The sequence below is a fragment of the Pogona vitticeps genome, chromosome 4 (genome assembly GCF_051106095.1).
Source record: "Pogona vitticeps strain Pit_001003342236 chromosome 4, PviZW2.1, whole genome shotgun sequence".
Classification (NCBI taxonomy): Eukaryota; Metazoa; Chordata; class Lepidosauria; order Squamata; family Agamidae; genus Pogona; species Pogona vitticeps.
Window position 1 is genome coordinate 112,746,471 of NC_135786.1, and position 25,229 is coordinate 112,771,699.

Genomic DNA, 25,229 nt, shown 5'->3' on the forward strand with positions numbered 1-25,229 from the left:
TCAAATCAGTTCTGACTTATGGTGACTCTTTTCAGGGTTTTTTAAGTACAGAATACACAGAAATACTTTACCATTCCCTTCTGAGGAGTGCATCCTGTGACTTCTCCCAGGAGGCACAATGAAGAATCAAACTCCCAACCTCTGGTTCTGCAGCCAGATACCGAAAGCTCTTTGGGGTACTAATGATAATAATGAACCTCCATTAATTAACTTTGGGGTATATTTTCTTTTCAATTTTTAGATTCGGTGTTCTTTGTTCTAAATAAAAGTTATTTGAATGTAGCTTTATTTTCTTAGGTTTTACCAGTTCTGCAGCAACTTATGATTCGTTTTAGTAAGGCCTGCCAAGACTTTGGATTAACAATCAGCCTGAAGAAAACACAAGACATGTGCCAGGGCGTGGATTTACCTCCCTCTATTACCATCTCTACACAAGAATTGGAGGTTGTTCATGACTTTGTGTACCTTGACTCAACGATCTCTGACACTCTCCCTAAATGTCGAGCTGGATAAATGCATTGGCAAAGCAGCTGTTCTCTAGACTCACAAAGAGAGTATGGCTCAATAAGAAGCTAACAGCATATACTAAGATCCAGGTCTATAGAGCCTGTGTCCTGAGCACACTCCTGTACTGCAGTGAGTCCTGGACCCTTTGTGCACGGCAGGAGAGGAAGTTGAACATGTTCTATATGCATTGTCTCCAATGCATTTTTGGTATCACCTAACAGAACAAAGTTCCAAATAGAGTAGTCCTAGAATGAGCTGGAATTTTTAGCATGTATACATTACGGAAACAGCAATGTCTACTTTGGCTTGGGCATGTCATGGGAATGGCTGACGGATGGAAGATTTCCTGTATGGAGAATTAGTGCAGGTAAAGCACCCCAGAGGGAGACCACAGCTGCAATACAAGGATATCTGCAAGTGGTATCCGAAGGCTTTAGGAATGGACTTCAACAAATGGGAAACTTTGACATCTGAGCATTCAGTCTGGTGGCAGGCAGTGCAGCATGGCCTCTCCCAATTTGAAGAGACACTCGTTCAGCAGACCGAGGCAAAGAGGCAGTCCCAAAGCCTGCAAAATCAGGGAGCTGTACAGGGGACCGATTGTATTTGTCTTCAGTGTGGAAGGGATTGTCACTCTCAAATTGGCCTTCTCAGCCACACCAGACATTGTTCCAAGACCTCTATTCAGAGCATGTTACCATAGTCTCTCAAGACCGAAGGATGCATATACACCAGTTCTGCACAAAATGCACAGCCAGGCAGCAGTGGAAAACTGATAGACCTCTCTTTTCTCAGCAGGCTATTTTTCTTTGGGCACACCACGGGCATCTTGCCTCTTTGCCCAGTGGAACTAGCCTTCTGCCTAGCATGGAAAACTAGATTCAGCTTGAGGGATTTGGATTCACAGAGTATAAATTCAATAAAAGAAAGAAAGAAGAAAGATTCAGATTCCCATTTAGCCATGAAAACTGGGTGGCATTGAGCCAGTCACTCCCTCGGGTTAAACAGAAGGGTTGTCGTGGAGGTAAAAATGGAGAGGAGGCTCCTATTTGCATCCTGAAGTGTCATCATGCTTCCTTTCAAGAAAGAGAGGACATGAATAACAAAATAAAAGACAACGTGAAGTTAAAGCTGGCAGCTTGGATAGGCATCTTCACTGTGAAAGAGGAAGACACTGCACACTCGCACGCACACACACACACATGTTGTTCTGTGTGGGCAGCTGTGGATTTTAGTCAGATGTCTTTGAATAGCATAAACAGGAGAGAAGAAAGTGAGAAATGGTGTGAGTCGGGAGAGGGAGAACGAGAGGCCGCAGCCCAACACGGGAGAGCTGTGAGGGAAATGGTGCGGGACGCGTCTGCCGGAGCGGGACGGCCTATTTATTGATGCTCTCTTCCCCGCCGGCCGCCCCTTGGCCAGGAGGAGAGGGGAAGGAGGCGCCTGCGAGGGCGGCGCCCTCGAGCTGAGCTGAGGAAGTTTTACATTTGAGCTGTAGAGGGGGAAATTCAGAGAGGGGAAAAGAACCGCCGGCCGCGGAGTCGCCGCCTCACAGAGCGAGAGCGGCGGGAGGAGAGGTCGACTGACTCCCTCGAACTTCACAGCTCCGGCAGCTCCCTCAACCAGGGTGGGGTGTATCAGGGGGCATCCCTCGGCTCTCCCGCTTTTCCTCGGCCGCAGCCGCTGCCCGCCGCCGCCGCTTTTGCTCCGACCGCCACCAGCGCGATGGGGGGCTCTGGATCCAGCTTGCTCGACGAGAGCAAGTGCACCTATATCCGAGGTAAAGCGCACGAGGGGGCGGGGAAGCGACGGCATTTGCACGAGAGTGCGATTCCCAGGCGAGGGACCCTCGCAGAAAAAGCCCTTCGGCTTCCATCCAAGCGTGGGAAAGGGGGCTGCGAGGGCGCAGGCACTGGTCGGCAATAAAGCCCCGAGAAATTTGGGCGCGTGGGGTGTTGCTCCGAACTAACTGGGAGAAGGCGCGTGCCACGGTTGGACCCTTCAGGCTGGCCACGACTAGAGGAGGAGGCATCGCGTACGGAGTTCTTTGGTTCAGATGGACGCGTCCCTTTCCAGCCTTCCCTAATTCTCAGTCATTCCAGATGAAGGCCGGATCTGGCCTCATCTACACACTAGACAACAGAAGTGACTGCGGATTCAGGAAGGGACGTGTCGCTCTGACCCACCCACCCCCTCCAAAGCCCACCCGGTGAAGATTCTTTAGGGCTGTCCAGGCTTCCTTTTACTTTTTCGGGCTCGTGGCTTATAGCCGCCGCTGCTCTGAGGTCTTCGTGCGGAAAGGTGACCCGAATAAGTTTACACACGAGTAATACACACATGCGGAAGGAGATTCCTGACAGGACAGGACAGGACCCCGCAGGGTCTGAGCCCTGCTGTGTTCGGTGGGAGTCGTTTCGTGCTACACGTGGGCAAGATCGGGCGGCAGGGCGGATTTGGGCTGGCTCCGTGGTGACTGCAGGCAAGAACAAGAGGCAGGGGGTTCCCTTGTCTGATGCCTCATGTGGGAATACAGGTGCATAAACACCTGCAGGTTAGGGGACTACTGTCCACTTCTTCTCCCTCCATACATACTGTATACGTAGATAGGGTGCTCACTTGTTTACAGTCACTTGTAAGGAGTGACAACTAAAAGTCTTGGGGCTCCAACCTTTTTTGTCAATCAGTTACATGAGTCTGTTACTACACTTGATCTTAGCCAGAAGGCCCAGGCTGTTAGTTACATTTTGGAGCATTAGAAATCCATCCACAATATTTTTTTCAAAATGCGCATACTTATAAAAACTGTATACTGCAAATAGAAGAGGTCTCCCCTCTTGCAGAAGACTAATACACAGACACCCCACAATATGGTAATTCATTATTCTGTGCTAGACAGTGAACTGTGCCTAAAAGAGACAAAGAAAAATAAACCAAATTCTGGCAAAGTTAGAGTACAAGGCGAGGAAAGAATTGGAGCAGTTTACAGTTAAGGCTGGTTAGAGTTGACCCACTGATGTCAATGTGATTTAAGTCCTGTTTATTTCCATGGGTATAATGGATCCAACCCACAGAGACAGACACATATACATACTGTACCTGTAAGTAAAAAATTGTCCTTAAGGCTTAGAATAATGATCAACCTTTTTTTTTTCAAAAGAGGAAACTTTGCAAAAGTGAGTAGAAAAGGGAAGAGTTGAAAGGGAGAGTGTAGAATGTCAAATCTTTTCAGACTGACTAGTAGTTAAAACCATAGTATTAGAAGCGCAGCTAGAATGTACACTATGGATTATGCAAGTAACAAACAAGTCTGACAAGATGTCAGCAGGGCTAATCGGAAGTGTCAAGAAAATTGCAAAAGGCAAGAAGGCTTTCCTTGCTCATAGGAGAAAACAAAGAGGAGCACAACCTCTGGCATAACAAAGGTAAGCTAGCAATAACATGAATGGAAAAACACAGATTTGAGGATCATGGCATTTCCTTGAAACACGTTAGGTTTAGATCACTTAGTAAGGATGTAGTGAGATAGGGGAATTGCTGAGAGAGAGCATGAATTTTTCAGAGAGGTTTTCAAAGAACTGAATCAAATGGAAGTGACAAAAGGCAAAGTTTTAGGGGTACATGACTGGATCTGCACACATGTATCTGAAAGCATTTTGGGAACTAGCATGTGAAAATGCTGACCTAAATTGCATGGGTCATCACTGAAACTAGCCTCCATACTGAAGGATAGGCAGGTACTCACCAAAATATGAGTTTTAAAGAAGAGATCCAGAAGGGACCAGGAGATTATGGGTCACTTAGTTTAATGTCTGATTTTCTTAATTTTATTTTTAAAATCTCTTAATTTCTGTCTTTCTTAATTTCAAGAAAAACATGATTAGAAATGGAAGTATCTATATACGAATACCCCCACAGCGGTGGGGATAATGAGGGTCCTGCACCATGGGGCCAGACAGTCCACTCACCGATGCGCTAATGCTGCGAGGTCCGCGCTGCCACCCTATCATGCCGGAGATTGCAATCACTGAGCCACTCCTGGCGAGAGGTGGGATGACAAGCCTCTCTGGCAGGTCAAAGAGTGGCTTGGTGATCACAATCTCCGGTGCGATAGGGTAGGTGCGCGGAGCCCACAGCATTAGCGCATTGGTGAGCGGATCCTCGTTATCTCCACCTGTGCGGGGGTATTCGTATACGAATACAAATACCCCCATCTCTATTAGAGAGCATTATTTAACATATAGAACATATAGAAGAACAAGGCTATAGAAGAATAAGCATGGCTTATGAAAAGGGAGCCTTGAAGTCTCATCAGTCTTTTAGATTTCAGAAAGTCAGACAAGGACGTGAAGAGAGTTTTTCTGGTAGGCACTCTATATTTGAGGTCCACATTTTTCTTTCTTTTATTTATTTATTTTTTTTTTTAACAAAGCCCCTCATGAAACACTTCTGAGGTTAGGTTCAGCAGTCAAGGGTGCTTTTATCACTTAGCAATCAGAATGCTGTTGGGACAGCACCCGGTGCTGATGGAGTCATCACCTGCAGCTTTTTATCTTTAAGTAAACCTCCTCCCACAAGGCTCCCTTTCATCCTCGGGAAGCCTTTGAGCATCTCAGAACTGGGAGGAGGAGGAGCCCCAGCCAGTCTTCATCCTGGGAACAATAAGGTTCAGCTCCCAAAAGCTTCCCCAGGAACGAAAAGTATCCCTTGAGAACCACAGGACCAGGGAGGGGGAGGAGGGGAGAAGGAGAGTTTTATTTAAAAATAAAAGACCATAGTTGACAAAATCATCAGTAGTATGTGTACACAGTTGAACTAACAGATTCCAGCCACTAAGTAATTAAATGACAAAAAATGAAGGATAAGAGTAAAATAGACAGTTATCACAATGGAAGAAAGTATATCATAGTTGACTCAAGGATCTTTATTGGTTTGTTTAGTCAGTGACCAAGACATGGTGACTGTTGACTTCAATGGCTGGAGAGGAGAGTTGAGGTCAGTTATACAAAGTGCCGGGCAATGAAACTCTTGTCTCAAACACTGGAAGTTAATAATTGCTCAAAATTTTGGGACTTCACTTTTAAGTATCACTTTACAACCACACAGTATAGAAACTTACTTTAAAAAAAAGAAAGGTGATCTTAAAAGACTGAACATTGTATACCGTCACATTTTCCACTTTGCTTATAGAAGCAACATTCTTTTGCCAAAGACAAAGGCTATCCAGGCAGACAGAATTTTTGATAACTTAAATCAGGTTCTTTTTTTTTAGTTATTCGTTGTCCCTTTTTTGTTCCTGTGCTGCTGTTTACAGTGCACACATGCTTGCGTGCAACCATAACATACAGACAAATAGATCAGTGCCAGGAGAAATAAGGGACAAGTCCTATTACAGGGAACATATAATATGTGAAACTGACTTTAAATCACAGGTTGCAAACCTGTCTTTCAGGCCCTATGTAAATTTTAGATTGCATATTTAAATACATGCTAACACCATTGTCTTTGAATTCAGTGAGATTCCAAAGTGCTTTAACTGATCTCTCCACTTAAATCAGGCAAACTGCTGATGTGGAATGTTTCTGCTAACAACTGAAGACATAACTTCTTTGCTCAGGCATTTCCCTTTGCTACCACCTCTAGTGATTTTAATGACATACTTCACTGTTTCATTTTATAATTTGATTCATTGGTTTTACTTCTGTGAATGGCTTCAACATTTTTATCAATGAAAAGTACTGTAAATGTTTGTGTAAAAATGTGCACAATGTATTTGACAGCCCATATTTAGCTGCTACTCAGAAAGACTTGATAGTCTGACTTTTATTATTTAACACAATGAAAAATAATTTTGCTGTGTTAATTATAACTGTTTTTGTTACTTTTGCAATTACAAAGATAATGTGGCCTCATTACTAATGGGCGATCTGTACCACAAGTTTGTATCATTTGAATGACTTTTTTAAAAAACAAGTAACTAAGAAGTGATTATTTGAATTACTTTTTAAAAATGGAGAAGCAAAAAGTTGCTTTATAAAATTGCAACTGTAATGGTAACTGTCGTATCCACCCAGTGTCCTTTGTTTATTTTCCCTAAACACAAGTCCACCCTCTGGATGCGTTTCCTCACTTCATGCTGCCACCAGGTATTATTCCCTCAATACCAAATAGATGGATCTTAGACAGGTGCTGCCAATACAACAAATTTATTGATCTTATAGTTGTTATGCAAATCACAGGAGAAAATCACAGATGTTTAAGCTCACTGAGTAAATATCATTTGATTTCACTTTGCTTTCTATGTGTTCTTATTCACTTTTTACAATATTCTTTGACTATCAATTTATTCTCTATGCATTTGAACTCTTTCCTATTCTCTCTAGCATTCCAGCTTTCCAATTTCTGTCTTAACTTTCTCAATTCAATCTCCTAACTCTCTCTCCTCAATTCCCTATCTCCAACCTCTTTTCTCCAACTCTCCTCTCTAACTGTCTAACTAATTGTCCAACTGTTCTTCTTGGTTCCGCCCCTCCTGTCCTATCATAGGCTCCTGCCCTTGAGCTCCCCATGATGGACAGGCATGACGTGGGGGTTCTGCCACAGTAACCATCAGTTCATAAAAATACCTGTTCATGTTCTGCCCCATGCTATGATTTCTATATTGGAGAGTAGCCATCAAGTGCAATCCAAATCCTTGCGGACATGTACATGATAGGGTCAAATAGCCACAAACAAGTTTCGCACAGATGCGTCCAAATAACTCATTCTTGTCTTCATGTGTCCCACTCTTCTGTGGAATAGTACAAGACAGTTACATGGCCAAGTACTGGAAATGAAATACTGTCATGTGGAGAAAGGGGGTTTGATTTAATTCAACTTGGTGTAGGGTTAAAAAATTTTCACCCTGATATGGCACTTATTTCTTAAGGGTTTCTGTAGCACCAGGAAAGGACACCTCTTACTATACATTGCTATCCCACTAGCTTTTTTGTTTGGCCTTCCTCTTTGCCACACACACTCTCTAAATCCAGCAGAGCTTTTAGCAAGAATATCTCCTTTAGATAACAACCTGACAGAACATATGTGGGGGCAAAACCTATGTAGGAAATAGTAGAGCTAGAGAAGAAGATGCAGGTCCAGATAAAGAACTAGACTAGAAGAAAGCAGGAAAGTAACAGAAAATAAAACCAGATAAGATGCGCTACTGGCCCTCTTGCCCTTAAGTAAAGATTTGAACTGCATAATGCTAGCAAAATTACCAAACTGACCCATATGAAGAAAATGAAAGAATTTTTGCTACAGTCAGCACATGCTAGCTTTTCATTCTGCTGCAGTGCACCTCCAACAAAGATAGCTAGCTTCTCCGAACAATTACTTGTACTAATCCGTGCATCTACTCAAAAGTGGTCCTGTGAAATTCTGTTGGATCCGATCTTAAAGAAACTCTTAATTACGTGGATGTAATTGTACCTGAACTCGATGTAATTTAATTTTCTCTCTCTCTTTTTTAATTTTAAAAACAAAAAAAAAATCAAAGCAAAAAACACAAAAATACAAATAATAGTGCTCATAATACACTAAATTCTACCATGCACCCCATACCCATGGGACCCCATTGAACAATATTTTTATTACAAACTTCCTTTCCAAAATTGTATAGATTGTTGCTTAGAGGCTTTCCCCTTTCCTTTCACTAATACAGATTAAACAAATCTACCTCAAATAGCATAAAAATATTGGAACTTTTCCCCCTCTTTTCATCTTGAGCTCAATAATCAACTTATCATTTAATGTGATGTCCCATACTTCACCATACCAATCTTCTAATTTAATATCATTTTTGTCTTTCCAAAACCTAGCTATTAATATTCTAGCACTTGTTATAAAGTTGGTAATCAATTTCTTTGAGTAATAATCAAAATCTATCTTATCAAAAATTGACAATAAAGCAATTTTAGCATTAAATTCAATATCTTTACCAAATATATCACATATTTCCTTTAAAATCAGTTTCCAAAATTTCTTAACCAGTTTGCAATCCCACCATATATGAAAGTACATACCAATTTCTTCATCACTTTCCAACAAGCTTTGGAGTATGCTGAATTTATTATATTAAATTTTACAGGAGTCAAATACCATCTTAAACAGATTTTGAAGAAATTTTCCTTTATTCTTATCGACATTGACCTTAAAACTCTCACCCTCCACATTTTTATCCAATCCTCTGTTTAATTTCTGTCTTTAAATCATTTTCCCAAATTAATTTCAAACTGTTAATTTCTCTGTTCCCCATTCTTTTTCCTCTTGTTACAAAATTATATTATATATTCTACTTATTACTCCCTTCATCAAAGCTTCTTTCTGCATGTCTTCCTGTGATGACAGAAATTGTTCGTACTTAGTGCATTCTCTACATTTAAAGAAAGTTTTCAACCAATCATTTGTCCAAGTGTCTAACTGAATAAAATTTACCATGATAGTTTGTTAGTTTGAAGTTTAACCATAATCAACTCCTTCAATCTCATTTTACTCATCCAGTCCTTCAATCTTGCAACACTTTTATCCTTAAACAGTTCTACTAAACCCTTTAAATTTGTAGGACAACTTTCTATTTCAGTCACTAATTTTAATGGTGATGTTGAGGGACACAACCTCTCGTTATATTTATTCAACATATTTCTTTAAAAGGGGGTTTTCATGTGATTTATTATATTTCTCTTTACTACATTAAACAAGTATCTTTCAGCATTCCCATTTATTTCTGACTCCATATCCCACCAAATTAATTTTTCTTTACAGTGGACCCTCGACTTACAGAGGGCTCCACTTAGAGACTTTTCAAGTTACAGACTTCTCTGACCACAAAATTTAGGTTTGACTTGCAGCCGGAGAATCAACCTACAGACCGGAAAAAAACCCAAAATGGAACAAAAATGGCCGGTTACAGATTAATCGGTTTTCAATGCATTGTAGGTCAATGGAGCCTCGACCTACAGACTTTTTGACCTGCAGCCACCGTTTTAATACAGATTAATTCCGTAAAACGAGGGTCCACTATATTGTATATAATGTCTCCAATAAATCTTAGTTGATTTGCTATATAGTAATTTTTTACATTAGGCATACCTAAACCTCCTTTTTTTGGGACTTATAACAATATCTTTTATTTATTCTAGATTTTTTACCTTGATTACAAAATCCATTAATTTTTACCTGCCAGTACTTAAAATCTTCTTCTTCTAGTTGTATTGGGAGCATCCGAACTAAGAAGGTAATTTTTGGTAATATTTTCATTTTAATTATGGCGATTCTCCCAAACCATGATAATTTCAATTTAGACTATTCTTGCAATGTATCTTTAATATCATTTTTTAGTTTATTACAATTTTTCTCCTTTAATTTATGAGTCATTCTAACTAAATTTATACCTAAATATTTAAGATGATTACACATTTTAAAACTATATTTATTCACAAACATTTTTGTTCCTGTATATTATAATTAAACATCATTATTTGTGATTTTTGCCAATTAATAATTTATCCTGTTATTTCCCCAAATTTTTCTAAATGCTTTTAATATTATCCATACTGTCTAATGGGTTTTTGATAGTTAATAATGAATCATCAGCAAATAAATTAATCTTAATTGTATCATTTTTCCTAATCCTTTAATTAACTCATCATTTCCTATTGCATTAGCTAACAATTCTATAACCATACAAAGCTATATTGATGAAAGTGGACAGCCTTGTCTCATACCTCAGCCTAGATAATCTGTTCTGTTAAACCATCATTAACTATTACTTCTGAAGTATTATCTGAATATAATTGATCTATTACCCCTCTAAATTTTTTGCCAAATCCCCAACCCCTTATAAGTTTTAATGTTGGCCATTCAACACGATCAAAAGCTTTAAATATGTCCAATGATAGAACAGTTGTTTTTTTTTTCTTTTCTATCTCATATATAATGTTCAAAACTTGTCTAGTTAAATTATCAGTTTGTCTACCCTTAATGAAACCACACTGGTCTTCCTTAATATAATTTGTTATAAATCTATTTAATCTACTTGCTAATATAGCAGTAAAACTCTTAGCATTTTGATTTATTAGAGATATGGGTCTATAAGATCCTGGATCTGTTTTATCCTTATTGGGTTTTAACATAAGAATCGTTAATGAATGCTTCCAAGAAGCAGGTATTGCCTCTCCTTCTATTATTTTATTATAAAACATTTTTAACTTAGGTATCAAAATGGAACTAAAATTCTTGTAATATTCTGGACCCAATCCATCAGGGCCTGGTGTTTTACCATTTTTCAATGTATTAATAACTTCAGCAATTTCTTGTTCTTTAATCTCTTCTTCTAATATTCTTTTATCATCTTCTAATAATTAAATTTTTAAATTTATATAATTTTCTATATTTTATTTCATTACATTATTTCCTTTATATAATTTCTTTAAAAATACATGAAAAATCTTCAGTTTATCTTTCATTATATTACAATTCTTACCTGTTCTATCTTTAATTATCCCTGAGTTTTTTGCTGTTTTATTTTTTTACACATTCTAGCTAATAATTTTGAATGTTTGTTAGTAAATTCAAAAAATGTTTCTTTAAATACATCAGATGTCTCTGGTCTTTCTCTATTTCTAAGTTATCTAGTTCCTTTCTCTTAGCCTGAATTTCTAGTAGAATTCTTCTATCTCTTTCTAAAAAAAAACCTGTTTCTAGATTTTTCCGGTCTTCTTCCAATTTTTTTACATTTCTCTTCTTAATTTTTTTTAATTTACAGGATTTCCTTATTGTTATTCCTCTTATGATTGCTTTCATTGTGTCCCACAACAGGCCTAATTTAGCACCTTCTGCTTCATTTATTGTCCATAGTTCTAACCATTCCTTATTTATCTTTTCTATTACCTCTGGTAATGGATATGTTATTATCCATTCTCCACCTTTTAGAATCTTTATAATCTTTTTTTCAATCTCTGTTAACATCAAAGCATGATCTGTTATTTTAATGGAATTAATTTCAGTATTAACTATCTTAGAAATTAAATCTTGAGATGTAAATATATAATATATTCTAGAGTAACTGTTATGTACAGTTGAAAAATAAGTATATCTTTTTTCATCACCCTTCAATTCTCTCCAAATATCCTTCAATTGGTTATTTTTTACCTTCTTGTTCAATATTGTATTTCTTTGATAAATATCATGCCAACCATAAAAGGTTTTATCTTTTATCTTGTCCATAACCATATTAAAATCTCCAGCCATAATAAAGCTACAATAGTTTACCACTGCCAATCTTGTGAACATATAATTTTTCATCTGCTCCACCATATTCCCATGCCATAACAACTGGTGTGACCAAAAGGTGGGGGGGACACCACTACCATCCAGCGGAACTACAACCGGAGCCTCGCCTTTGATCTTTTTATTTTGGTTTTGCATTTCTACTTAATAAAAATAAAATAACAAACTCCTTCTCCACCCCTCTTTCCCCTTAATTATAAATCATTTTTTAAAATTAAATCTCAGTTTTTAGTAATTTTAATTTTGTTATTGCTTTTACTATCTAAAATTAGTATATTTAATGTGATTATATGAGTAAGATCTATATAGAAACAGAGAAGAAAAAGAGTATAGGACAGAAATAAAGAAGTAGTCAATACAGATGATTAAGGAAAAGAGGGGAAAATAAGAAATAATATGTATATATAAAAAAAGAAATTTAATAAGAGGGAAAAAGTAGATCCATCTTCTTCCAAACATCAGGTCATTTCTGGTTCAGCCTTCTATTTATTTACTTGTAAACTTTATTTACTTGTTAACTTCTGACTTTCTTCTTCTTCTTGCCAAAGTTTCCAAGCCTTCATCAGTTCTTTACCTTCCTCACAAGAGTAGATTTTGAACAGAACCTTGTCTTTCCAGATTTTCAAAAAAATAGGATAACTCTATTGATATCTGAAGTTGTTTTTCTTCAAAACTGCTGTGACAGGCTGCATAGATCTTCTCCAATTCAAAGATTCATTGCATAAATCCTGGAAAAAATGTATTTTATTGTCCCAATAGACCAGCTGGTCTTGCTTTTCTTTAATTACGCTCATAAATTGTTCTTTCTTTGTGTAATTCAAAAACTTCACCATCACTGGTCTGGCTCTGAGACTCTTCAGGTTACCCAGGAAATATGCCCTTTCTGTATCTTGTTCAGCCAGATGTTGCATGCCCATTATGGAACTGATCCAAGCTATAACCTCTTTTTTGAGGTCTTGTCCGTGTTGCAATTGGAAATTCATTATTTTGATATTAGACCTTCTAAGGTTATCCTTCAAGTAGATCAGCCTTTTATTAGTTTCATTGACTTTTTTGTCCAAGGAAGATATTTTTGTTGATCTGATTGAACTGTATTTCCAAGCTCTTTAATTTTGCTAGTGACATCTTTGATCTCCTGTGAAACCCCTGAAATTTGATCTTGAAGTTTATTAATACTCATTTCAATAGCCATTGCTCGTCTGTTTTATCGAAGCCTTCAGACATTTTACAGGACATATCTCTTACAATCATCATAAGCTCTTCCATTGTTTCCTGTTTCTCTTTTTCCGTTGGTATCCTTGTCAGTCTTTCCAAACTGCGATCTGAAGATGCTGGATTTTTTTCCCTTTTCCAGGCAGGGGTTTTGCCAGATTTATCCCTCCTCCTTGACATAAAGAGGTCCAATTAAGAGTAATCATTGTTATTACAAGCTTTTTGTTAGGAGCAGGACTATTAGAAAAATCCTGCCACTTATCGGACCCAAAAGTGAAAGTAGTTTTCAGTTTTAAAACAACACAGTCCTTAGAGAGTTTAATTAAATATACTCATTCCTTATCATTTCCCTTCAAAGATTTCTGCAAAAAGAACCAGTCCTCTAGAAGAGAAATGCATTTTAAAATCTTTTTACTGTGCTGGGCGATACAGAGCTTCAGCTCTTAGCTGGTCATTCCTCTGAGTGGAAGTAACATCCGCACTTTAATTTTTAATAGAACTGTTTATGTTTGGGTGTTGAGCATGGATCAGTTCATTTGTATGCATTAAAACTGAAGTAATGTACTTTACATTAAGGAATACACCACTTTAAGGGGGGGTGTAGTGAAGATAGGCATGAAGAGTTTGCCCTTTTATCTCTATTTATCTCCCTTTTTGATGTAGACCAAGAGGGTCCCTCCAGATATTGTTTGATTGCAGCTCCTCCTCTAAAAGCCCCCAACCATTGATTTGTAGCCAATGAGGACAAATGCTGGGAGCTCAGTCCAACAATAGCTGGATAGCTGAATTTTGCTCATCTCCCCACCCTCCATGTAGTTTTGTATTCTCAGAAATGTTACCCATTATCCCAGCTCTTTCGGTGCATACTAAAAATACAATAGCACCCTAAATAACTTTCCTGCCTTAGGGACAAACTAGATGAGTGATCAAGCTTGCATTTAGAATCTGATAGCCTGCTTTCCCACCACAGTTTCTACAGAGGTACAATCCTAATTAGACTAATCAGAAAACAAAACACACTGGAATGCAAGATATGGACCTGAGTGAAAGCTCATATTCCTTTCAACCTGTTTCTCATGATGTGTTAACTGTGTTGTCTCTTAGATAGATTTCCTCCCATTACATGTATTTTCTTTGCCTTTTCTAAGCTGGCCTTTACTGCTCAATCAACTAAATACCCCTTCTATTATCATGATCACCTGGTCTGTAAATAAACACTCTGATTCAGTGTCTACCTGCGGCTTCAACCAACATTCCTATTGTGAGAATCCATATAGAAGGAAACTTGAAAAATAAATTGTCTCATTTATAAAATCAAAACTTTACCATTGAAAATATGTTGAACTTTTACCTTCTACAGTCAATTCCAAACTACTGTTTAAATGGTTACTTACATTGACTCATATCTGTACAACTCTTTTTCTTTCCTTCCTCCTCCTTGAGTTGACTGAATCTGTAAGATCTCCAAAACGGGGAACTAAATATTTTAAATTTATAAAATACATTAATGATATTTCATAAATCTTTCTATAAAAGTAAGTTCCCAAGGTGTTGTCATACTTTACTCTAGGAGTAGACAACTTCACAAGGAACTACACAGTTCACAGAGAGAGAGAGAGAGAGAGAGAGAGAGAGAGAGAGAGAGATGCACACATAAAAGCCATTTAGAGAAGGAGGGGAGGGAAAACCACAGAAGTGGACAAAAGTCCATTTCTAGTTTTGAAAAATTAGTATTATTTAATGCAAAATGGTGCAGATGGCCTTTGTTACCTATTTAAAAAGTGAATCAACACTCTTGAAAGACTGTTGTAAGATTTCTTTCTTTCTTTCTTTCTTTCTTTCTTTCTTTGCTAGGTGACACTTTTGGGGCAGGGGTCAAGGGGAGTCTGGGAGCCCGGGACGGCCCGGGGCTCGTGTCCACCCAGACTGTGACAAGGAAAGAAAGAACCCAGAATGAAGCTTTGCAGGGTAAAGCTATAGTGGTAGAAAAATTATTAATGGCTAGGATCACCTCACAGCGTGCAAACTTATCTCCCATCTCCTCACTTCCCCCAACATGCATCCTTTTATTTAATTTTATTTCTTTATAAGTGACAGGTTGCTTTTTTCACTTTCTCCACTGTACTTGGAGACTCTGTTGCAAGGAGCCCATTACCTGCCCATGATTTGACAGTGACAGCTTGAGTCTTCACTGACAGGATTACTGCAGGGACCTGCAGCATCCAGAATTTAAAGACGTACTTGATGCTTTGACACTTGTGAATTGCAACAGAAAAACCATTCTGCCACAGGCTCCTCCCCACACAAGCATACAGTAAGCACATTCAGTTTGCTAGAAGGAAATAACTTGGGATATTCTAATCTTCTTTATTTTGCAGATGGGGAACTCATTAACTATTTTTGAGGGGGAAGAAAAGCACCTTATTTATCAATATCTGGGGAAAGCTGCAGCAGCCGAGTAATGTGGTCCTTTAGGTTAAGCATTTGGAACCTAACATCAGATAAAATGTTTGGCTAGGAAAGCAACAATAGCCTCTCGCTTTGGAGCACAGCCAATTTGAGGTTTGTACCTGTAGTACCTGATGTTTGCTGTTGGAAGCAATTGTAGAGACCTGGCTAGCTTTACTTCCTCTGCTGAAAGTGAACAAAATATTTTTCTGAAGATCCCTTGGATATGAGCTATAACAGAAGGCTTGCACTTTTATTTTGATGTGTTTGTTGAATAAACAAGTGTATAGTTGCAAGCCTACTGGACACCATTTCTAGTAGAATAATGTTGAATATAATTGGAAAAAATACAGACATTTGCTTTCAGTGCTCAGGCCTAGAACATCCTGAATAGCAAAAGATGAAGATACTCAAAAGCAGGTGCAGGGTAATCTTTTATCGCCGAGTTTGCAAAGGGCCCAGCACAGCCCTACTAATTTGTTTTGAAGCTGAATATACTTACAGTGGTACCTTGCAAGACAAATGTAATTCGTTCCGCGAAAATTGGTCTTGCGAAAAAATGAAATGTATTCGTCTTGCGAGGCATCGGTCTCGGGGGGGGGGGAAACCCATCTTGCGAAGCATGGCCATAGAAGAAACCATCTTGCGAGGCACCATAGTGATCGCAAAAACCAATCATCTTGCAGGTTTTTCATCCCGCGAGGCATTTGTCTTGGTTTGTAGAGACCAGTGGTTTGTTCTTGGTTTGTAGAGACCAGTGCTCTAATGCTGCACTGCTCTGTTTATGATTTCTTCGCTTTGCTGCGCATTGAGAGCATTGACTCACCAGGTTACATTGTGAGCTCTCCTCTTCATACTCATTCTTCGTCCTGTGTAGGAGACCAAGGAAATCAGAAACAGAAGGGGTACCTGGAGCACTCTCCTGTGCATGTTGCAAGCATGCATACATTAATAATGACTGAATAGGGCTTCTTTTGATAGCATGTGGCAAACAAAGGATTCTGCTGGTTCATACTGCCTAGCTCTTTGCATTGCTACCAAGAGTGGCCAAACTCCACCCGCACCCCATCCCTGAATTTTACATCTGTAATTTGTTTCTTGTGTCACATAAATCTGAGATTTTGGCTTGCCCCCAGCAAATCACAATCATAAGCTATGGTTTCTTGTTGGTTTGGTTTGTGAAGGCAGAAACAGCACCTGAGTATCTAATTCAGATATGATAAATAAACCATGGTCTGTGAGTTGCTTTGCCTTTGCTGTTTCCTCTAAAATCAGTTGTGCCATGTAAAACAATGTGCTATCCATAAATGATGGGTTTATCTGACTCACTGAATCTGCACACAGCAGAGACTGGGGAGAAGGCCTTCTGATTAAAACATGCAATTTCCAGGGACATTTTAGCCCCTAGAAACTGAGTACTGGAAACTACAGCTGGAGGTCACCTTTCTTTTTTTAAAAAAACTCAGCAGTTCAAGGTGGAGTCATGAAATGCAGAGTCTAATTTACACTAACATCTTACATAGTTATTATAGACTGCTTGACTAGATATAGGCTATAATTAGGTGTGCCCATAATATTCAATGAATCTGCTGCCAAGTAAGTAGAAGAAATATTTTGGGTGGTACAACAAAGTATGGACACAATAGGGCAAATTTAATGAAACAGTTGAGTGTCAGGAAAAACACCCTTGCAATTAGATCTAAAAGACTTCAAAAGAATGTGGTAGAGCCCCTGCAGCATGAAACATATCATCTTGAAGGGAAAACATAAAAAAGGAAAGAAAAAATATTCCTTCAGCATATATAGGGGAGTGGGAAAATAATTGTGCAGAGCTTGTAAGAGTGCTTTATGTTAATTATGGCTCTGCATTTTGGCTTGGTCTGTATTACATTGTAAACATACAATTATCAAGATTTGCAGGAAATATTACTTCCCAGTTTACCTCTGAGATAAGGGGCAGTCAGCTTCTACATCTTGTTGGTACACCCTGCGACTCACGCTGCAGATCAGTGGCCAGAAGTTTATCATGCAAGTCATACAATCTCTCTTGGAGCTGGGCTTCTGTTGTGGAAAGCTGTATCTGAATCCAGAAAAGGAAGGGATGAAGAAGCAGGAGCAGCTTAAAAATCTAAAAAAGATGGGAGACATCAAGAGTGCATTGAACACATCATATTAAGAGCAAGCAGTTTTAAAGTTCTCATACTTTATTTTTCAAAACAACTGACTCAATGTATTTAAGGACACCTAGTAGAACAATCCTTTATGCTTGTTCAGAGTAAACCTTCTGAATTCAGAGCAGTTCTAATTCAATCCAAGAACTATGTTTCTGAGCTCAGTTGCTAGAACTGGAGAATAGGAGGCAAAAAGGAAGACTATGTGATGGCTTGTGAAGTATGGGAGAGCCAGCCTCTAACAACTATGACATGTCTAGTCAACATAGGAGGCTTGTTATTATAAAATGTTTTTAAATGGTATATGCTAACATATATTGGTAATCCAGTAAAAGATAATACAAAGCGATTTGTAAAGGAGCTTAAAAATAATAAACAAATAATGAATAATTAAAACAAGGTTGAAAACAATTCAACAGCCAAAACCAAAGAATAGTGAAGAAAAGAATCGTTACTACCTAGGGGATGTCTACACAAATAAGTACTTTTTGAAGAGTCATTTATTTAATGGTTGACAAGGCTTGAGATGGTTCGGACTTTCACAGTGGTGGGTCAAAGTATGTGTTGGCATGAACAGGCTGGGGCATACAAAACTGAAAGAAAGAAGTAGCATTTCAGTGTGAAATTTCCATCTCAAACAGAAGCTTCTTCATCTTACAAGCGAAAGTAGAAAAAATTGCCTTGATTAAAAGTAGACATTGATGTGTGGGGAGCCACATCTGGTCTAAAGGTCTCAAGACCAAATTTTAAAAATTGTCAGACACTATTAATATTTCACCCTTGAGTTAACATTCTGGTTTGCTAACTAATTTATTGTGGAATCATTTTCAGTTTCACAGTGTGAACAATACAGTATATCACTCCCAGTATGCAGATTGCTGTGAGCTCCAGGGCTTCACTGCATACAAAGGACTTCCCCTTGTGGCTGACATGAATGGAAGAGCAGACATTTATGCATGCCAAGCTGCTTTGTGTCTTTATAAGAGTGAAATTACCCAAACACGCAGAAGCTTCACATGTACAATAACAGATAGGTTTGGTTGTCTTTGTTTTAAGTTTCAACCAGTTAATTCTTGGTGTTCTGATTGTTTTATGGAGTGTTCCAGTTGCTTCGCAAGGTAAGAAGGGCCTGATTAGCAACTGGTTACTTGATTGGGCATCCTCATCTACTTCAAAACAAATTGTATGAGCGCATGTTTTGGGGAAAATCCCATGTATTTATTATGGGGGATCCATTTATTTTAGTGGAACCTCCGGTGTACAGGCATAATTTGGGAATTTGGCCCTTGATTGAATAACATGGATGTATGACAGACCCTTGACATTCAGTTTACATTTATAATCCTCTGGTTTTTACACACCTATATTTAGCTAGGTGGGGAATGTCAGTTGCAATTAAACCCAGTTTCACAGTTGGCTTAATGAAATGCTCTACATCAGTGCATTCATTGAATAAAATGGTTGTAGTTTTCCACAGAGCCCTTATTTCACATGATGCATGAAATGGATAAGAGGAGCAATAAATGGTTGGGTTGCTTTTTTGCAGATGGTACCTTTTTTGGGCTGTGTACATTTGGTAGTTTGTTTAGAAAGGGAATCCTCTGTATTTGCATGAAAGGAAAGGTGATTCTTCCCTTTTCATTCACTTCAGACAATTTATTATTCATACTCAGTAAAAAAAATTATGGCCTATGAAATCCAAAGAATAAACAAAGGATTATACTTTGCTCCTAAATGTAACCGTAATTAGAAGAAATGGTCATTGGTTCAGTGGCAGCCCTGCCAAGCAATCATTCTGAGTACTTTCTCATTCTTGGCATTTTTCAGAGCCTCTCTATGCTGGGACTCCCCATCAACACTTCCCTCTACACCGCTTTGTGGTTTCCTGCAAAAATAAGAGCCTGGTCTAATTTGCTCCTTTGTTTTTTAATATATATATTTTTTTTACTGTGGCTCTGTGCAGGCAACTGCCAGTTTCCGCACAGCTTGATGCTTTTTCTAGTGAGTCCTGTGCAGGACAGATGCCATTTTGTGCAGGAATTGTAACAGTCTGGTACAGGCTGGTATTTCTTCTGCACTTTCCAGATGAACCTTGCACAGGAAAGATGACATTCTGTGTAAGAATTGTAATAATCTTGCCGAGAGCAAAATGACCAGAAAACTAATGAGAAATCCCATCAGATTTCTCCACATGGTTTCACAGGAAAGGAGGGCATCTCACTGCAGAAAACTCTCACTAAGTGGAAGAAAGAGTGATTTGCTGTTTTGTTTTTTGTTTTTTTGGCTTTTTCTTTGAGAGTGAGGGGCTGAAAGAGTCATGTCCCTAGCTAGAGTTACCAGGTTGAGGAATGTATAAAAAATGAAAATGAAAACAAAAGCATAGCTGCACAGGAAAGACTCACTTACAGGTATTTCAGTGTGAGTTTTTTGTAGATTTCAATCCTCTTACTTAGACATATGGGCACACTTATAGTTAGGGATAGTTCTGAGAAAGTGGATTGTAATCTACAAAAAACTCACACTGAAATAAATCAGCAAGTCACTGAAGTGCCACTATAGTTTTATCTTCATTTTTGTTTTGTTTTTGTTATATATGTGCAGACAGACCAACATCCGCCTAAAAACAGGCACAAGAAGGCAAGAGATGGAGCACCTTCTGCTCTTCATGTTATAAAGAGTTGCTTAAAAAGCCACTTGGTCTTGGTTGTGCCTCTCTCCGGCTGTATACTGTATTCCTAACATAGGGTTAGATGTCAACCAGGATAGATTCTGCAAAAAAAAAAAGTCTGTTTAGGCATAATCTGTTGTACTGCATTTATAGGAAACCATGTAGCCTGCCCTTCTAGTGTTTACACACTACTCAGATCAGCTTGTGGTGGTTAAAACCTACTCCTAAAAAACATAAGCTTGTTGCTCTGTAATTCCACAATAAGGAAAAAGGCCTTGTGTGCCTCATCTGCCAGGAGGGAGCTGCAATGTCCCTCATTGTGTGGATAAACACTGGGCAGATCAAGTGGTTAGCTTCAACGTTGTCCCAAGACATTTTGCTGCCCTAGGCAGAGCAGTGACAAGTGTTCCCACGACCCAAGTCAAATGATTGGTACAAATACTTCTCCCCATCCCTTGCAGTAGAAATATGATAATAGCGGATTAAATAACCAACTATTTGCTGCTCTTTCATAACACTCAAAATCTGCTGCTTGATGAGTTTCATGACACATCCCAGCTGGATTACTATAACGCTCTGTATGAGGATCTGCCTTTGGAAAATGTTTGGAAACTTAACTGGGTCCAAAACACTGCAGCCAGATTGTTGACTAGGACTGGCGTTAGAGAGATCACACAATCCTCCTGTTACAACAACTCCACCGGCTGCTCCAATCCAGCTCCAATCATAATTCAAACTATTCTTGAAGGCTTTCATAGCCGGGCCCCAATTGTTGTTGTAGGTTTTTTGGGCTATTTGGCCATGTTCTGAAATGTTTTTTTTCCTAACGTTTCACCAGTCTCAGTGGTTGCCATCTTCAGAGGACAGGAGTTAGAAGTTAGACAGACAGAATTCTGACTCCTGTCCTCTGAAGATGCCGGCCACAGAGACTGGCGAAACATTAGGAAGAAAAACCTTCAGAACACGGCCAAAGAGCCCGAAAAACCTACAGCAACCATACCGGTAATTCAAACTGTTGGGTTTTACTGGAGTTTTTGCAACCTCATATGCTGCCTTTAGCAGGTTTGGCTGGGAGGGACCTTTCTGGGCTGGGATGACTGTCAGTCTAATCCAGCACCAAGAATCATTCCCTCCCTGCCTCTGAATTTAAAAAAAAAGCCTCACCTCTCTGCTCAGAGCATATTCCCTCTCTATAAGCTCTTGAAATTTGCTGGAAGGATTCAATTTGTTGTTTGTTAATTTGCTGTTGATCTCTTTACAACAGTAAGTAAGGTAGCATTTCAATTCTTTCTCCTACTAATGTCTCAGAGTGAGTTATTGATACCTTAAGTGCCAGTTAGAGATGGGCATGAACTGCCAGTTTGGTGCACTTCATTTACCAGCTGCACAGCTGATCTGCATTTCAGCACCCCACCCCGTCCAGCAAGCATCTACTAAAAGGCAGCTTCTCAAGGAAGCAGAGCAGGGAAGGAAGGGTGCTGCTTCTGAGTGGGCGCCCACCTGAGAGGGTGGGGTGCTGAACCGCAGATCAGCTGTGTGACTGGTAAACGAACCATGCCGAACCGCTGAACCAGCACTTTATGCCCATCTCTCGGCCAGTTAATGATAAAAGGGGTGAATTACCCTGGAGAACTTTAAGCTGTTCTGCTCTGTGAATCCCTGCACTCCTGCTGTAGAGCTGGAGGAATTTAATAACAAAATTCAAAACTGTGAATAGTTTTAACTTATAAAGCCTTGAACAGCTTGGGCCCAAGTTATTTCAAGGACCACATCTCTCTTTATGAGCCTGCTTGGGTGTAAAGATAATCAGAGGAGGCCTTTATCTCAGCCTTGTTGCTTTGAATCTGTTTTTGGTGTTGGTTTTGTTTACCATTTTTAGTGTGTCATTTGTTTGATTTTTTTAAAAATACTGTACATATTTGCTTAATGTACTGTTTTTAGCTTTTAAATATTGTTTTTTAATGATATAAGTTGCCCTGGGACCCGTTTAAGGAGAAAGGTGGAGATTAAATAAATAAATAAATAAATAAATAAATAAATAAATAAATAAATAAATAAATAAATAAATAAATAAATAAATAAATAAATAAATAATGGGGGCAGTCCTGGATAGTCTTTATAATGCATTCTGTGCAATTTATCCCGAACAAATGGCAGGAGAATGATGAATGTCACAGAACACCATCATCCAGAAATGAGATGAGACATCCTGTATCATATGGACCTTGCCAAATATGAAGCTTTCTTAGCTAGGATACCTAGAGGCTTTGGCCTGCTTTCTGCAGTAGAACTGTCTCTAACACCTGACTGTTATTTTATATTCCATTCCTCTATATGATTTAAACAGCCAGACATGTACCTGCCATACATGCCCCATTTTTCTTGGTTGGATGGATGAAGCAGAAACGGTGTTATTATCAGTTCCTTCATAAAGTTTTCTTTGCAATGTTTTCAACAGCATTTTCACAGAGCACTTCAGAAGAATTTATGTCCATTTAATAGGGGTCCAGCAGCCACTAAATGGGCATTTAATTGTTTTGTAGTTTTTGGCTTCTGAGGCTGGAAGGAGTAAATATTGCAAAAACTGTAATTTTGTTTTATTTCTTTTTCCGCTTAAGGAAAATAAGGATACTAGTTTTGGTAACATAAGGATGTCTCTGTTTCCAAAAGAAACTTAAATAGCAGGGCTTTCATGACAACCACTAAGTTGTTTGTGCAGAAGAAACAGCAGTGTGTTCTAAAATCATTGTATGTTGGTGGGTACTGGATACTTGGTCAATTTTCTCACCATCAAAGGAATTCAGACAGACAGAAAACAAAATAATAAAGCACTTATTCTTTCTTTACTGTGCTGGTTTATCTTTCTATAGCACAGCAGTAGCTAAGCAGGCTGCAGAAGTATTTCAGGAGACACTTCTGGAAAGGTATTTGAAGGTGAGAGTAGGGGAAGGGGGAAGCCACAGATGCAGTGGTCAACTTGGTGTCCTGAGGAGGCTTTGGACTAGAACACCGTTAATAACTGACCACTGGCTGTGCTGGCTCTCTGGGAGCTGACCTACAAAACCTTTGGGAGGGGACCAGAAGCCTGCCGCTGCAAAATATGATGGTAAAACCAGATAATGGCAAACAGATGATGGTAAAAACAGATAAATAACCTGCAGAAGAAACACAGCAGTGGGATCTATGAGCAAAATCCATAATCAAGATGGGGTGTATTGGAAAATTAAAAGGTGAGGTTTTTGGGCTGCAAGACACTTTAGACCCTAGTGGGTCTTCACCTGTGGTCTACGGGCCCCCACAGGGCTCCAGTATCTTCACAGGGGGTCTGCAAAGGCTTGAAGAAATGTTATGATCTTTTTCAGTTAAAATAGAATGAATGAATAAATAAAAATAAAACATAGAACAAAATCTTAATTTCCCTTGTTTGTGTAAAATTTGGCTTTTCTAACGTACTGCCTCCATTAAAAACAAATACATGTAAACATCAATTATGAAAATAACTGTTTGATAGCAAATAACGGTTTGGTATTTCTGCACACGGTGAGAAATGCAAGTAAATAATGCTGAGTGGCTGAGAGACGTGATGTTTCTTGCTGCTGTGCAGACAGTCAGAAGCCATGGGAAGAGAGAGTCGGAGTCAGTCAGTGTCAGTATGAGTGTTTGGATGGACTCCATGATCGTGTTTCTTCGATTTCTGCTAATAAAATGGTTTGATTATTATTGGGTAAAGTGACTTTTTTATAATATCAGAGTGAATTTCATAACAGTACATTTTGGCTGAGCCTCAGAATGGATCGCTAGCTGAATTTGAAATGTAAAAGAATTGATGATGCTGATGAAGGTGCATCCTCTTCAAAGCACTTTTACTAAGCCATTTATTTTGCTGGCTGCAGTTACCCTAGTGCTAGGGCTTACTCTCAGGTTGTCACAACAAAGGGCGTAGATACATATACCAGGCAAAGATATCTATGCCACTGTAAGCTGCTTTGAGTTTTGTAAACAAAAGAGGCTATACACTTTTAAATGAATGAAATCTATGTATAAACACTTTCTTATCTGGTCTCTCTTTCTTTGACCTTCCACTTTGGGCTGGCTACCAGTATTGCTAACTGTTTTTCTTCTCTGGGCTTATAACAGTATTCATTTCCTTGTTGTAAGTAAGCACAGACCCTATGATCTGAATAAGCAGAGCTGTACAAATAAAGCTGGGGGGGGAGGGGAAGAGAGAAGATGAGCAGAGTTTTTGTGCTGGTCTAAGTCAAATAAATGGTTCCTTTTGCTAAACCGGTGGTTTCACTAACTCCAGCCTCACCTCAAGAAACAGCAGATGAGGTAGTAAATACCTTAGCTGTGCCACTTCTTACTTCAACTAGGGTTCAAATGACTGTTCTTCCATACAATAAAAGTTTAATGCATGTAGAAAACTGCCATCTCATTGAGATGGGTTTTCAACTGGCCTTCTCCAAGAGTGCTAGTTTTCCATATCCGGGAAGGTTTTCCCCCCATACAGAATAACATTTTATCTGCATGCTATGCTGGCAGACTGCCGTTATATGGTCCTAAAATCTTATCTGCCTGCTTACCACTGTTTTGGGGGCTCAAGTCTTAGTTCTAAGTTAAGCATACTGTATATTTTAGGACCTAAATTCAGCCTTTTGTTTTATCTAAACCACTCAGCCAGCCAGCCAGCCAGCCAGCCAGCTTCTGTTTTCAAAATCCTCTGTATTAACTGTAATGAAACTTTTAGAGACCAGGGATATTTATAGAAAAAAAAATGTGTCTCAAAACAATCCAAATTTGCTGCCAAGGTGAATGTACATACACTGTGCAAAGAAAGTGATTTGCATATATCCGTTTATTTTATTTTATACAAGGGCATTTAGTTTGCACACAATGTT

General features: G+C 38.8%; 1 protein-coding gene across 1 annotated transcript in view; it reads left to right on the plus strand.

The window, feature by feature from the left end:
• Window positions 1-2,002: 2,002 nt before the first annotated feature.
• Window positions 2,003-25,229, plus strand: part of NIBAN1 (niban apoptosis regulator 1) — a 90,956-nt gene continuing 67,729 nt past the window's right edge. Inside the window, exon 1 of the mRNA XM_020795107.3 lies at window positions 2,003-2,287. Coding sequence (XP_020650766.3) covers window positions 2,233-2,287 — 55 coding nt within the window. The 5' untranslated portion in view covers window positions 2,003-2,232. The remainder of the gene's footprint in view (window positions 2,288-25,229) is intronic.